We start from the raw sequence: 17,101 nt of genomic DNA, 5'->3' as shown, positions 1-17,101 counted from the left end.
CAATGACACAATGCACTCTGCTCACAGATGAAGATGGAATGTCACTAAGCTGAAGGACTAGAATGAAGCCTCAAATAAGAGATATTTATAAAGTATTATGGACCAATATGTTTTTTTTTAATGAACATCTGCCTTATGAAATCCATCCAATGCATCTTCATTTTCATGACAGTCTGGAACAGTTTTGCACAACTGTTACTTTAAAAATGAAATGAGTCCACAATATTTCAGAGGTGGTCATACAACTTCCTTCTCAGCCACAGAAATTTTCATCTTAATACAGATTATACAATTACCTGCAAGACAATTGGCAACTGCTCTGGTGGATTCCTGTTCTCAACACCCATCGTTAGCCAGACCTGGAACGCTGTCAGCTGCTCAGCAAAGAATGGGCTATGCTGTAAAAGAGAGGTAACTTATGACATTGGGCATCGTTGTAAACAGAAAGATTTGTGCAATACTCGATTTCGCAAGCACTTTCTGAAATCTAACTGTTAAAATCGCTCACTATCTTCAAGGACATTAAAATATATTTAATACCTACCATTGAAAATGGGCAGGCTACACTGAACTAACTGCTGGGAACTAAAAGACAGTTTCAGAGATTTAAGGGGCAAATACTTTAAAAGAGCTATTTCAGTAAATAAAACTCATCCCCTCTGCAGATACTGTACAATCTGCCCCATTATAGATTCTACTCAAAAACATTCAAATATAATCCTCTGTACTGTGATTAGTAGATAGTGAAAATATACTGAAACAGAATGACAGGCCTGAAATAAAAAATCTTTACAAGAGAAGTCCTGTGAATCCACTATAGGTTTGGGAATAAGACTGTTTAACTATAGGTTTATCCTTATTTTAATATAGTTATTCTCTACGTACAATGAAGTCAGGGAAAAAAGGAAAGGGAATCATTAGAATAACCTCTCCCTTTGATACTGTGAGTTGCTTTGCAGGGACACTAAACTTGCAGTACAAACGCATCTGTGGATTCCATTCATTGTGAGGGATGGGAAGAATTTAACAAATCTTATTTGCACGGTGTTTCATCAATTGGAAGCGAGTGCTCGAGACCTTGTACAGTTTGTCCACACCAGCTGACACTAAAGAATGTGTGGTAGGTTTCCATACAGATATAATTTGTCCCAAAGGGAAGACGACTCAACAAGTCTTATAAACCTTTGTCTGGGCATATTCAGAGTCATCTGGCCACGACAGCACGTGTCTCTTGAACGTTCCTCAGGAACTGCTACCACTTTACAATTCTTTCACCGCTCAGTGCTTCACATCTCTTCCCCCCCCCCCACACCTAGGAGATAAACAGCCAAGCAATAGCAGCAGGTTTTAAAGCCAGAGTTTGGTTTTTAAAAATCGAATTGAAAAATGGTTAGGTTTAAAATGGTCTTTGTGGATGAAGTTTTCTGCATTCCAACAGCCTGGATGTAACTGATGCAGATGATTAGAGAAGAAAAGTAGCCATGTTCAGGCCCTACATATGTAAGGTGGAAAGGAAGGAACATGGTTGCGTAGTTCCTAGCTCTAATATATTAAAGGGAACAGATAATCTCTCCTCTTCAAGCGCCCCATCTTAATTAAGGGGGGAAATAAAGTGCACATCCAAGAGGGGAATAAAAGGGGGCGGAAAGCTGTTCAGGCAAAATTCAAACACACTTGGATGTGTGCTTTTATATTACAATTATAAGGTTTTGATTTTCAAAGATGTGAATTATATAGGTTGTTTTTTTTAAATCCTCATCTCCTTTAAAATAGTGAGGAGCCACCACTGCGGGGGTGATGTTCTCTAAAAATCAATTGCTACTGCTTACCGAAAGGGATGCAAATATTATGTAGGGCAATGGTTTTTGAACTGGTCAGTGTTGGGAGCCACCGCTGCAACAGCAATTTACAGCACAGTTAACAGAAAATTTCCCCAAGGCACTTCATAGAGGCATTAGGAAAACAATGGACACCAAGCATAAAGAGGAGATATGTGGAGGGATGACCAGAAGCTCTGATGATGTGGAATCTGTATGGGTAGAGCTGAGAAATACCAAGGGGCAGAAAACGTTAGTGGGAGTGGTATACAGACTCGCAAACAGTAATGCGGAGGTTGGGGATGGCATTAAATGGGAAATTAGAGACGCGTGCAATAAGGGCACAACAGTTATCATGGGTGACTTTAATCTACATATAGATTGGGCTAACCAAATTAGTAACAATACTGTGGAGGAGGAATTCCTGGCGTGTATACGGGATGGTTTCCTGGACCAATATGTTGAGGAACCAACTAGAGATCAGGCCATCTTATTATGTAATGACAAAAGGATTACTTAGCAATCTTGTTGTGCGAGGCCCCTTGGGGCGGAGCGATCATAATATGATCGAATTCTTCATTAAGGTGGAGAGTGAAGTAGTTGACTCAGAGACCAGGGTCCTGAATTTAAATAAAGGAAACTACGACGGTATGAGGTGCGAGTTGGCTAGGATGGATTGGGGAACGTTACTTAAAGGGTTGACGGTGGATAGGCAAACATTTAAAGATCTCATGGATGAAGTACAGAATTTGTTCATCCCTGTTTGGCATAAAAATAAAACAAAGGTGGTGACTCAACCGTGGCTAACAAGGGAAATTAGGGATAGCATAAGATCTAAGGAGGGAGAGGACATATAAATTGGCCAGAAAAAGAAGCAAACCTGAGGATTGGGAGCAGTTTAGGATTCAGCAAAGGAGGACAAAGGGATTAATTAAGAGGGGGGAAATAGGGTACGAGAGTAAGCTTGCAGGGAACATAAAAACTGACTGTAAAAGCTTCTATAGATATGTGAAGAGAAAAAGATTGGTGAAGTCAAGCATAGGTCCCTTGCAGTCAGAATCAGGGGAATTTATAATGAGGAACAAAGAAATGGCAGACCAATTAAATACATACTTTGGTTCTGTCTTCACAAAGGAGGACACAAATAACCTCCCAGAGATGTCGGAAACATAGGGTCTAATGAGAGGGAGGAACTGAATGAAATCAGTATTTGTAGGGAAATGGCGTTAGGGAAATTGACGGGATTGAAGGCCGATAAATCCCCAGGGCCTGATAATCTACATCCTAGGGTACTTAAGGAAGTGGCCCTAGAAATAGGAGATGCATTGCTGGTCATCTTCCAAAATTCTAGAGACTCTGGAACAGTTCCCATGGATTGGAGGGTAGCTAATGTAACCCCACTATTCAAAAAAGGTGGTAGAGAGAAAACGGGGAATTATAGACCGGTAAGCCTGACATCGGTAGTGGGGAAAATGCTAGAATCCATTATAAAAGATGTAATAGCAGAGCACTTGGAAAACAGTGACAGGGTCGGACAAAGTCAACATGGATTTACAAAAGGTAAATCGTGCTTGACTAATCTACTGGAATTTTTTGAGGATGTAACTGGTAGAATAGATAAGGGAGAACCAGTGGATGTGGTATATTTGGACTTTCAGAAGGCTTTCGATAAGGTCCCGCGTGTAAAGTTAAAGCACATGGGATTAGGGGTAAGGTACTGACTTGGATAGAGAACTGGTTGGCAGAGTTGGAATAAACAGGTTTTTTTCCAAGTGGCAGGCAGTGACTAGTGGGGTACCGCAGGGATTGGTGCTAGGACCCCAGCTATTTGCAATATATATTAATGATCTAGACGAGGGAATTAGATGTAATATCTCCAAGTTTGCAGACGACACAAAGCTGGGTGGGCGTGTGTGCTGTGAGGAGGATGCAGAGAAACTCCAGTATGATTTGGACAGGTTGGGTGATTGGGCAGATGCATTATAATGTGGATAAATGCGAGGTTATCCACTTTGGTGGCAAAAACAGGAAGGCAGATTATCATCTGAACGGCAATAGATTGGGAGAAGGGGAAGTGCAACGAGACCTGGGTGTCCTTGTGCACCAGTCGCTGAAGGTAAGCATGCAGCTGCAGCAGGCGGTTAAGAAGGCAAATGGTATGTTGGCCTTCGTAGCGAAAGGATTCGAGTACAGGAGCAAGGATGTCTTGCTGCAGTTGTACAGGGCCTTGGTGAGACCACATCTTGAGTATTGTGTACAGTTTTGGTCGCCTTATCTGAGGAAGGATGTTCTTGCCATAGAGGGAGTGCAGCGAAGATTCACCAGACTGATACCTGGGATGGCAGGAATGACGAGAGATTGAGTTGATTGGGCTTATATTCGCTGGAGTTTAGAAGAATGAGAGGGGATCTCATTGAAACTTAAAAAAATTTAACAGGACTAGACAGACTAGATGCAGGAAAGATGTTCCCGATGGCAGGGGAGTCCAGAACCAGGGGTCACAGTCTAAAGATAAGGGGTAAGCCATTTAGGACAGAGATGAGGAGGAATTTCTTCACCCAGAGAGTAGTGAACCTGTGGAATTCTCTACCACAAAAGGCAGTTGAGGCCAATTCATTAAATATATTAAAGAAAGAGTTAGATATATTTCTTAAGGCTAAAGGGATCAAGGGATATGGGGAGAAAGCAGGGACAGGGTACTGAATTTGGATGATCAGCCATGATCTCACTGAATGGCGGAGCAGGCTCGAGGGGCCGAATGGCCTACTCCTGCTCCTATCTTCTATGTTTCTATGTTTGTCAAAGAGGTATGTTTTTCCCCAGGGCCTTACCCAAATCGACTGAAGGCAAGGTCGCCATAGGTAACGCGAAGGGAGGGAAGAGATGCACAAGAGGCCGGAGGGTTCAGCGGGAGGGGCATTTAGCAGCGGAGGTCAGAGATAGGGATGGAAATGGCCATGAAGGACATGATGGAATTTAAACACAAGGATAAGAATTTAAAATCGGAGGCATTGGGGGAATGGGAGCCAAAGTAAGTCAGCAAGGACAAGGGTGATGGGCAAGTGAGACTTGTGGCAGGTTTAGGATACGGGTAGCAGGGTTCTTAATGAGCTGAAGTTTATGGAGGGTGGAGGATAGAAAGCCGGCCAGGATGACATTGGAATAATTGAGTCAGGGGGCGACAATGGCATGGATATAGGTTTCAGCACTAGATGGGCTAAGACAGGGGTGGAGGTAAATGATTTGTGATGGAAGCTTAGCTCAGGGTCAAATAGGACACTGAAGTTGCAAATAGGCAGGTTCAACCAAAGACAGTGGCCAGGGAGGGGGATGATGTGGGCGAGGACACGGAGTTTGTGGTGGGGGATGAAGACGATGGCTACAGTCTTCCCATATTGACACTCTTAGACGCTGATGTTCTTGGGCACTACCCCGTCCTAACTTACGAAAGTATCAGCTACCCAAAAGAAAACAGTGCATCGTTGAAGAAAGTATGCAACACAAAATACATGCCCCCCACCCCCCCAAAAAAAATCAAGAGTATACTGCGTCACATAGAAAACCGATAACCTTGCAAATCCCTTGGAATCACAGTTTGAAATCTATGATGGAACAAAAAAGTCAAATATATTGCCATGGAGACAAATATTTGGAAAATCGGTGTGCAAGTTTTCTCCACAAGGCTCCAATTTGCTCTGAATTTACATATAAATTCAATGTGTGCTTTGTAAATTAAAGAGGTTACGCACAAAAGGAGCTTTAAAAAGCTGAGTTTTTCCCAGAGATGGTGAAGGAATCCAAGAAGTTGAAATCATTTTCTGGAGTCTAGTTATTAACTATTTCTACAAATTAGTTTAACCCTTTAAGCAATATTCCATTCACATAAAGATGGTGATTTTGTTTGGAGCTTCTCCTGCTCTACCACTGGAAGTTCAGAGGAAACCACGTTTATGCGCTTAACATAGAAGATAGGATAGGATCAGGAGTAAGCCATTTGGCCCCTCGAGCCTGCTCCGCCATTCAATGAGATCATGGCTGATCATCCAAATTCAGTACCCTGTCCCTGCTTTCTCCCCATATCCCTTGATTCCCTTTAGCCTTAAGAAATATATCTAACTCTTTCTTTAATATATTTAATGAATTGGCCTCAACTGCCTTTTGTGGTAGAGAATTCCACTCTCTGGGTGAAGAAATTCCTCCTCATCTCTGATCTAAATGGCTTACCCCTTATCTTTAGACTGTGACCCCCCTGGTTCTGGACTCCCCCGCCATCGGGAACATCCTTCCTGCATCTAGTCCTGTTAGAATTTTATAAGTTTCAATGAGATCCCCTCTCATTCTTCTAAACTCTAGCAAATATAAGCCCAATCGACCTAATCTCTCCTCATACGTCATTTCTGCCACCCCAGGTATCAGCCTGGTGAATCTTCGCTGCACTCCCTCCATGGCAAGAACATCCTTCCTCAGATAAGGTGACCAAAACTGCACACAATACTCAAGGTGTGGTCTCAGGGTTTCTGCAGAACGTCTCAAGAAAACTCACCCCAAACATTTTTAATGGTGTCAGTTTTTGCTGCAGTGCTGTCTTTCAAATACCACATTTCTATTAACGGCTTTATGTACTACTGAGTTCCATAAAGATTTTTAAAAATGCAATTAATTATTGGGAGAAGAGATGTTGCTTAACGAGCAAAAATAAATTTAGCAGACGTGAGATTTTAATGCCTGCAGCCAAGGTTAAAACTGCCAAGATTAGTTTTCAAGATTTTTTAAGAACAGTGAAATCTTAAAATACAATTTGTTTGTGTAGAAACACTGCTTCAAAATGACTGATGGGAGGGGATGAAGCAGCCAGAGAATTCACAACATGGGAAGTACTTTGTTTGAACTTAAGGTTCTGTTCATTTTTACTTGTTAAATATTGGAAGTTAAAAATTGTAAGAGTTAAAACTTTCATTTGCTTGTTACATCTTCACTCCCTCTGTATGCAAAACTGTTTTTTTTTTTTTAAAACAAAGTTCATATTATAGGAAACTCTCGATTTACCGGCACCTAAATAACCGGAAATCTCTTAACCGACAAAATTCAGGAGTAGGTTCAGGTAAGTTTTACTTCATATTAGTGGCCGTTCCTGGATCTCTGGCCATGTAACCGGGGTTCCTGCACCTGTTGCTATGCAAAAGGGATGCCTGGATCTGTGGCAGGGGTTCCTGCACCTGTTGCTATGCAAAAGGGACGCCTGGATCTGTGGCCATGTACGGGCTCTCGTACCTTTTACTATACCGCTCTGTAATCCGGACTTTCGATAAACCGGCACCACGTCAGTCCTGTCGGTGCCGGATAAAAAAAAGTTTCCTGTACAACACTAATTAATGTCAACAATTGACCACTCAACTTTCCCTCCTGGCTCCCTTTCCCAAACACTTTCTGTTCAAAACCATCGTCATCACTCTGCACCTCAAATAACCCTTCCATCCATCTTCAACTACTACCCCATTCCTAATCTTCCTTTGCTAACTGCCCACAAATGTATCATCACCCACCAGCTCTGAGCTCATCTCTCAAAACTCCCAATTCAGATCCCTCCCACCCAGCTTTTGCGCCGCTCACACCGACACAGCTGTGGCCAAAGTCATGGGTGGCATCCTCTGTGATTGTAACCATGGTGCATTATCTTTCCCTGTGTTCCGAGACCACTTTTCAGCATTTGATACAGACTACATTGCCTCTCATCTGTTGTACAGCTGCATGGGATTGCCCTTGTGTAGTTCCACTCTTACCTAACTAAAAATAGCATGCATACGTCCAGCAATGGCTTCTCTTCACACCCTGCAATGTCACCTCAAGGATCCATCCTTGGCCTCCTCCTTGCATACTGCCCCTTGGTGACATCATTCACAGCCACAGGTAATGAATCCAACTCTAGCCCTACCACCTTTCCAGACCCTAAAACCACCTCTGTGCTATCAGGCTCCATGTCCAACATCAAATCACAGACAGGCCGCAACTTCTTTCAACTGAACACCAGGAAGACTGAAGCCATTTATATCAGCCCCTGCCATACACTCCACTCCAGTGGCAGGGAAATGCTGTATTCAAAGCATAAATGCTAGTTTTAACTTCTGCCAATAAAAACCCTTTTAGCAAGCAGAAAGTAACAAATCTTCATTAAGTTCAAACAAAATAGCTCCCACAATGTAATTTCTCCATGGCTACTATATTTTTAATCAGTTATTTTAACTTTGTATTCCTACATAAATTTTTACATCAATATTTAACAATACTCAAAAAGTTAATTTTGAAAACCAACCTTGACAATTTTAACCTTGGTTGCAGCAGATACACCAACATTTTAATCTGCTAAATGTATTTTTGCTCGGTGATCAAACGTCCAATCCCGATAATTCAGTTTGCTAGATGTTATGTAATATTTCAGAATAAAATTATGGTGGATCTGATTAAATTGCTTTATTTGCTGGGGGAGTGCAGCTTTCATATTTTTGCACACATAAATAATTCAATGAGAGAGATGTGGAATTTCAGAGATGGTTTGCAGCAGAACCCGGTCCCATGAAACATTTTATGTCAGAAGAATATTGGTTAAAAGGCTAAAACTAATTTGCAGCAAGACAGAAAACGCTTTCAATTTCTTCATTGCTTTAACAAATGTGACAATACTTAATAAAGGGAAAAAAAGTGCAAATGCTAGAAATCTGAAATAAAAACAAATTGTTAGAAGACAGCAGGGCAGTCAGCACCCGTAAAAAGAAAAGACAGGTCCATGTTTTGGGTGTGAACTCTTGATTTGTATATTCCTAGCAGTTGCTAATTTTACTTCAAGTAAAACTCTGCAGTTTAAAGCCTCATTAGCAATAATCAAGTTCTACCCACTTAATGTACAAAAGAAACAATGGAGTTGCACGCAAATTCAAAGCAATTTTGAGATTTATGGAGGAGGGGGATGGGGGGGTGGACGCAGAGTGCCTGGTATACAAATTACAAACCAGAATCTGATGAATTAGATGGTGCTCTGTTGCTGTAACTACTCGGACAGTAGATTTCTCTCGCCCCTCGCCTGCCTATCTTGACCAATGTGTATGCAGTGGAAGAAGTAGTTACTTTTTTTTCCCTTAACTACTTGTCTTTTATGTTTAGTCCTAATCTCTTTAATCAGCCCCTGCACAGTGGCAATGCTGGGTTGAGAACACGGCACCATGGAAGGGCCAGGTCATTTCTGAATGCTTCTAATGATCAGCAATAGTCGCAGCCATTCCTCTTCACCAACCCCCCTACACCTGCTGAATTGGACAGCGAATTCATCTGAAGTCCAATCCAATACTAAAAACAGGTATAAAGCAGTAATATCAGTGAAGCAAATAAGACTAATTTCGCACAATGTAGCCTTCGTAGAGCTTAGCCTCCGTCTTTCAATTGACAGAGCACATGGAAAACCACATTCTGGGACGATACCAGGTTGATTGAAGTGCATGTCGGGTTACACACACAACTCCATTACAAAGATAGAAAAGAAAGAACTTGCATTTATATAGCATCTTTCACGTCCTCAGGACTTCACAGCTAATGAAGTACTTTTCAAGTGTTGTCACTGTTGTACTGTAGGAAATGCGCCAGCCAATTTGCACACAGTATGGTTCCACAAACAGTGATGAAATAAATGACCAGATCATCTGTTTTAGATGTTGGTTGAGGAATAAATGTTGACCAGGACACCAGGAGAACTCTCCTGCTCTTCTTTGAATAAGGCCTTGGGACTTTTTACATTCACGTGAGAGGGCAGATATCGTTTAACATCTCATCTGAAAGACGGCACCTCCAGCAGTGCAGTACTCCCTCAGTACTGCACTGGAGTCCCACAACCTCTGACTCAGGAGGCGAGAGTGCCGACGCTGAGCCACGGCCGACAAGTATTTATAGTTCAGCTGAAAATAACTCTTCCGTTATTCCGGGTTATATTAATCAGATCAAACAATGGCACAATAGATTATACTATAAATTTTCTACTTTAAAAATGGCAGATTAAAAACAAGCTTCTGAAAAAAATTGGTCAACTCACCCTAAAAGCTGTTCCTTCTTCTATGATGGTGGGAAGTTGTGAAAGGCAAATGTCCACTGCTAGGTCCCACGCTTGCCTGCAAAGCGACCCACAAATTCATACATTGCAATGACTAAACATTTGTGCGCCGATATTCATTTTGTTGCTAATAACACCGCTAATAACACCATTAATACAGTAGTTATGTCATTCCGGCATCTACTATTTCTAACAGTCCTGAAATGTTATTCTCAAAACATATGTTCTAGTTTTACGTGTGTGATGCACATTGTTCTATTGTTTCTCTCCCATTGCCCCTCCTGCCCTCTCCGAGCTCATCTCATCCATGAGACCCACCTCCTGCTCCCTTGACCCCATTCCCACTAAATTGCTGACCACCCAAATTCATTTCCTGGCCTCCATGTTGTCTGACATTGTTCCATCTCCTCAGGTACTGTCCCTCTCTCTTTCAAAACTACCATCATTAACCCTTCCTCAAAAACCCATCCTCGACCCCTCTGTATTTACTACTGTACCATCTCCAAGTGTCCGTTCCTCTACAAAGTCCTTCAATATATTGTTGCCTCTTGTTGTCTCCCAAATCCATGCCCATCTTTCTCGTAACTCCATAAGAACATAAGAAATAGGAGCAGGAGTAGGCCATACGGCCCCTCGAGCCTGCTCCACCATTCAATGAGATCATGGCTGATCTTCGACCTCAACTCCACTTTCCCACTATATCCCTCGATTCCCTTCGTATCCCAAAATTTCCCTTAGTGTCCAAAAATCTCCATGTTTGACTCTCTTCAATCAAGTATCCGCCTTATCCAACAACCAGTCTTGGTCAAGCCGCAACTTCCTCCAATTGAAGATGGGGATGATTGTCTGCGGCCCCCGCCACGAACTCTGTACCCTTGCCACTGATTTCAAAACCTCGCTTGCCACTGTCTCAGGTTGAACCAGACTGTTTGCAATCTCAGCAGCCTATTGAACCATGAGCTGAGCTCCTGACTCCACATACTCTCCAGCACAAAATGCCTACTTCCATCTCAATAACTTACATAGAAATACATAGAAGTTACAACACGTAAACAGAACATTCAGCCCAACCAGTTTGTGTTGTAGTTTACCCTCCACACAAGCGAATAGCTCTAATCAAATTTACCCACCCTGTTCCATATCCCTTCAACCAACTAGCTAATTACCTTGAGTGTTAAAAGTGGCTCTGCCTCGAGCACTAACCCTTGGTGAATTCCAGACTCAATGTGTGAAGAAGATTTTACTGCCCCGGTTCTAAATCTTAGTTAATTTTCGATCTGTGGCCCTTGGTCTTGACCGCTCAACCACTAGAAACAGTTTGCTCCTATCCACCCTATCCCGTCCGTTCATAAATTTGAACACTATCATAGCACGCTGTAATCTGCATTGTTCCAACAAAGAAAATCCAATCTTTCTTCGTATTTGTATTTCCTCATACCAGGCAGTACTCTGGTGAATCTGCATTGTACCTGCTCTACAGCTTCATTATCCTTTCTATTGTGTGGAGCCCAATATTGCAAATAGTACTCTAACTTCGATCTTAAGGTTTTAATACAGGTATTGTCCACCTCATTCTATCTGCTGCTGAAACTGACTCCAGACTCAATTGTTCCAATGCTTTCCTGGCCGCCCTCCCATTCGCCAAAGCTCTGCTACCCATATCCTATCCTGCACCCGCTTCCTTAATGCCTCCAATTTAAAATTCTCATCTGTGTGTGTAAATCCCTATATGGCCTTGCTCCTCCCTATCTTTGCAACCTCCTCCAGCCTTAAATCTCCCTCCTGAACACTCTGTTCCTCCAACTCATAGATATTACCCAAATACCCCCCGCCCACCCCATTCTCCCCAGCATTGGCAGTCACGCCTTCAGCTGTTTAATTCCCTCCCTAAATCCCTCTGCCTCCCTCTCCTCTTTGACGACCCTCATAATACCCATCTCTTTAACCAAGCTTATCTCCTGCTCTGGCTCAGCATCTACTTTTGTCTAATTATGTTTCTGTGAAGCTCCTAGGGATATATTTCTAGTTAAGAGCATTATATAAATGCAAGTAGTTTTTTAATTTTTCGAATGGGTGAACAGAAAGATGAGTCAAAATCACTGTTATATGAAATTGTAATTTATATTGTAAGACAGATAAACATTATTTATCATTACAAAGTACAGGAAACTTTGGTTTATCTAGAGGTTAACTGTCCGGAATGCTCGATCCACCGGCAAAATTCAGGAGTCGGTTCATTAAGTTTTTTTTCTTTTCGTTGCTTTTTTTCCACCAGTCAGGCTCTGCAAGGTCTAGCTAAAGCTGTTGCTTAGCTACAGAGACGCTTGCAAGCTACGGCCGACTGTTTAGAAGCTGTTAGCGTTTGTTGCTAGATACGGAGCTCAAAAGCTCCGTATGTTTTAACATTAGCGCTGGTTTGTCCGGCAGTTTTGATGGGACGGCAACAGCTTGGTCCCGTCGGTGCCGGATAGCACAAAGTTTCCTGTATAACCAAATTATCAAGTAACGGGATGTTGCAGTTACCATTTACAACATAAACATTTCAAAGTTAAAAGTTATGCAACTAACGCATTAATTCTACTGGAAGAAGTGAGATACATGATTTTAACATTAAACGGGCACCATGGTCTGTGGAATGAATTATATGCCATTTTACCAAGTTTAAAAATAGAAATCGCTCAATAACACACCGTCAACTGTGCCCGATTACAAAATATTCCTTTTAATATCTTATAAAATAAATCAGTCTTCCTTGCCTGCTTTCAGGCACTGACTACTTGCTAGGTGTGGTTCCACATGCACTACCTGCCTTTCAGTACCTTGTCTTAGTGGGCAATTTTTATGATAGGAGGCTAGACAGCAAGCTATTCAACTCTGGCGTCATTATTCGACCGAATTTTGACGTTATGCGACATCCACACACATGCTTCCAGCAGTGGCTGCTAAATAGCATTCAGCAGGGAATCCGAATGACTTTCCTCTGCCTAACCCAAGGACACAGAAACCAACTAAAGTGCCCCCCCACTCCCCTTCCCTGGCTTAGATCAGCTAGCTAGCGCAGAGCAGGACCCCAAACCTAGCATCACCCTGATCTGTACGGCTCAGCCGTTCGTTGCTTTAACCTTTGGGGAGGCCGTCTTTCATTTTGGAGGCCAATGTGATTAGATCAAATGAAAATTATACTGTATGAAAAATTAAGAAATACTCAATGTGAACTCAAGTGATGGAGACTGAAATGATCACAGTTTTTCCTATATAAACACTCCAACATCAGCCATGGTATCTCATTTAACAAAGACTCAGCAGAGCTATTTTCTAGTTTTAGTGGTCCAAACTTTTTTTTAAATGCATAAATGCAAGTAACATTTTATATTCCTAATTATCTTACACCCAGGAAAAGTCAATTGATAGCAAACTGATTATTAAGACATCAAGCTAGCCAATACATCTTAAGATGTGTTCCATACAGCAGAACAAACAGTTCTTCCTGCTGTTTACTACTTCTGTATAGAGAAATTAACTGTGCAGGACAAGTACACATGTAAATCCTGATGACTTAAAAGCTCTTAAGAACCAAAGATTGGTTAAAGTGGATGACTTTTGCTGGTTAGTGTCTCATGCATCAAAATAGTTACTTCAAACCGGTCACGCTCGGTCATGAGCAACTTGAATGCCAATAGAGGACACCATGTGACACAGAACGAGAAAGAATAATTTGAGATTTGTGTTTGCAGATTTACGTCACATATCTATCGGGTCTCTTCCATTAAATCGTTCAAAAGCAAGCAAATCGAATACAAGGACATGAAACCTCCAACATGAAAGGTCTACTTATAACTGTAAGGAAATTTTAATGTCAATTCTTTGGGGCAGAAAACTGGATTTTATGGGGATTAGAAAACCATGGCTTAGAATCAAATTTTGATTCAGTGTATGATTCTTAGATGAGACGTATGCAGCTGTACACACAACATTCATTTCTGAGGGACCGACTTGGAATTATGGTGCTCAATACACACGATTTTATTTAGTATGATCTGCTCCAAAATCCTACATGTAGGATTTGCTAAATATATCCTAAACATCATCTAATCAGTCAAAAGTTTCATTCTAAACACGGCTTTCTAAGCCTCTGAAAACTCAGATTTGTACCTTCAATAATTACTGCTAAAACGGTCTCAACACCAGAACCGTTAAGGTTTGTAGTACAGGAGGCAGCCATCCAACCTATCGCATCTGTGCTGTCTCTTTGCTAGAGCAATCCAAAACTAATATTATTGCCCCATTCTCCCCAAAGCCCTGTATCTTCTTTTGCTTCAAACATTCATCTACTTCGCCCTCAAAGTTCCAGTAGTTTCTACCACAACTCTTTCTATGGCAAAGTATTCCATGTTCAAACAAGCTAGGCAAAAAATATTCTATTGTCTCTCCTCACTCTAATCAATTTAAATTGATAATCCTTTCGTTGCCGACTCCCCAAACAAAGGAAAATTATTCCCTATATTTTCTCCATCGGAGCCCTTTGCAATTTTAAAAACCTCCATTAAATGTCCTTTTAGCCTTTGCTGCTCCGGTGAAATAGTTCAAGCAACTCCTCCTAACTGTAGTTTCCCATCCCTCGGATCATCTTGGTGAATCCATATTGCAAAACTGCTACAGTACTCTCTGTGGCTCAACCATTCCTTTGTACAAATTTATCATAATCTCATTGTTGCTGTGCTTTATGCCTCCATTTCTAAAATCCGAAATGCTTTTGGTCTTTTCTATAGCTTTATCTACCTGCATTCACATTTTCAAGGTATTTGAATCTCTAGGTCCCACTCTATCTTCCCTAGGTACCTCAGCTTGACGCGGTGAGAAAACTTCCGTGATCCTATGACCCGGAGAGCTATGCTGGCGGGAGAATAACTCCTGGTAGAGCTACCAAAAGGCAGGCAGGTCAAAAGGTAGGAGCCAGACTAAAGGCTGGCTCCTGGTAGAAGGTTGGGAGTCAGGCTAGTGACCTGCCCACGTAAAAATGCCTTTCATTATAGTAACAACCCAGAGACAAAACAAACTGAAAACAACCCAGAGATAAGACAAGTCTTGCAAATGCACAATCAACCGTGGAGAACCACAACCTGCTGGATGCAAGGCAAGGTGATACTTTGATGGAGTCAAATATCTTGCTCTGGATAGACAGAAGTGTAAGAGGTAGGTTGCCTCACGTGCCACTGTGCACAGGTGACTCCAACTAACTATGCCTCCACACCCTTCTGTATCTTTCAATTGAGTTTATACTTCCATTACTTGTTCTTCCTCCACAAACATTATCTCACACTTAATCTGGATTAAATGCATCTACCACCTGTCCTTTTCCAGTCCTCTTAGCCCCTTAATTTTGTGTCATCAGCAAATGTTGATATAAGCAGGACTTTCACATTGGAAGCTTGATATATTTGAGGAAACCAGGCACTATTAGGTAGCAGACTGGCCATCAGCTCTCTGACTGGATTTTAATATATTCTAAACAGATAGATTTAAAGCCTTTTCTCTGCCTGCTGCTAGGGCCCAACGGAAATGTTTGCACAGTGTCAATCCAGTTCATGGTGGGCACAGGCTACAACTATATGCATTTCTATAGCACCTTTTAACAGAGAAAAATATCTCAAGGAACTTCAAAGAGAAGCAGCAAGTGCTAAGCCTTTGCAAGAGAGTTAGGACGGATAGCCAACAACTTGGCCAAAGAGAAACGTTTTGAGAAAGCTTTAAAGGTAGTGAAAGAGGTAGAGAAGCAGATTCTAGAGAATAAAATGTTCTACTGTAAATGGACTGGGGGAGAGGGGGGGGGGGGGGGGGGGGAGGGAGAGAAAGAGAGAGAATAGGAGGCCAGAATCAGAGCTAGGTTGCAGAAGCTTGCAGAGGTAGTGTTGTGTGAGGAAGTAGAGGTATTTGTAGTCTAGGATGATGATTTAAATTCCATCTGCTGCAGGACATGGAGCCAGTAAAATCTGGCAAGGATGGGGATGAAGGGTGAAAGGGCTTAAGACGATTGAGTTGCGGAGAGTGATCAGGAGGATGTCAAGGAGGCCACAACGGCATGGGTTCAGCAATAATGGGCCTAAGGGTAAAGGGCAGAGGCAAGCAGACAGTCGAGGTTGCATGTAGCTAGAAGGAGCATACAAGGTAATATCATAAAAGGGACATGAGCAAGCAACCTCAGAGTTAAACTACTTAATTTAAACATTTTAAAACTGATTTCCCCCCCCCCCCCACCCACTATTCAGGCAGCTCACCAGGCACCTGTTTCTCCTGCTGCTGAAACTTTCCACCCAGACTGGGGTGATTCCCTAATAGACCTGGAGAGCTTGCCTCTTATATGTAAATGAACCTGGGTCCGATACACTGCCATGGTAAGGTATCTCTGGGGTGGGCTGAAGTCTTGCCCCAATCAAGGGAGCCTTACAATTTAAAATCCAGAAACGGAGCTCTGTGCATGCAGGAGCAGAGCTCTCTCCTGGCTGTGAGCATTCAATTAGGAGCTGAGCATTATAACAATGCACATAAATCCTCAATGAAATTCAGAGCATGACACATACAGAGCAGGACACATCGAGTCTCCTCCAATACCATTAACACATATCTTGAACCTTATTCATGGGTTTATTTTTTATATCTTGCAAACTCAACCCATTTAGGTGTACAAGAGTTTAGCCCTCTTTCAAATCATTTTGGGCAGGAGCTTTCCCCAACATTTGGTTTTAAGAGTTACAGTTAACTCACCACATAGCGTGCATGTATGTTGGAGGTAGACGAGGACTGCTAACCGGGGTGCAGTTGTACGACCTCATGATCCTTTCGGCTAAAAGAAAATTGCGGAATAAACTGGCAACCAGCAAATCCTGCCGAAATAATTTTTGGAAGAGATCTGTGGAAATAAAATAGTTACATTACATAATTATATTATGTTAATATAGAATATATTTGCTTAAATGTTTAGACTAGACAAGAATCTTTATCTATTGTAATACCTCAACAACTGAATTGTACAGAGAGTCAGAGTAAGAAGGGTAAAAACCACAGGCTAAACTAAAATCCATAGGCAAACTACTTGATTATTTTTGCAATTTAACGACACTGCTATTTTGGGTGTGACTGGAAAAGTTTATCAAACAATTTAAATTGCTGGAGAAATCAGCAGCAAACTGACTTT

General features: G+C 41.8%; 1 protein-coding gene across 3 annotated transcripts in view; it reads right to left on the bottom strand.

The window, feature by feature from the left end:
- Positions 1 to 17,101, bottom strand: part of rptor (regulatory associated protein of MTOR, complex 1) — a 432,389-nt gene that overhangs the window by 216,129 nt on the left and 199,159 nt on the right. For all 3 annotated transcript variants that reach the window (XM_085963808.1, XM_085963809.1, XM_085963810.1), the window contains 3 exons: positions 16,672 to 16,816; positions 9,892 to 9,967; positions 297 to 398 (listed from right to left, as the gene is read on the bottom strand). In XM_085963808.1, coding sequence (XP_085819934.1) covers positions 297 to 398; positions 9,892 to 9,967; positions 16,672 to 16,816 — 323 coding nt within the window. The remainder of the gene's footprint in view (positions 1 to 296; positions 399 to 9,891; positions 9,968 to 16,671; positions 16,817 to 17,101) is intronic.

Source organism: Somniosus microcephalus, chromosome 21, assembly GCF_052327205.1.
Source record: "Somniosus microcephalus isolate GS21.2 chromosome 21, FLI_Smic_1.0, whole genome shotgun sequence".
Taxonomy (NCBI): Eukaryota; Metazoa; Chordata; class Chondrichthyes; order Squaliformes; family Somniosidae; genus Somniosus; species Somniosus microcephalus.
Note: the sequence above shows the minus strand (reverse complement) of the source record. Positions and strands in the feature narration are given on the sequence as shown.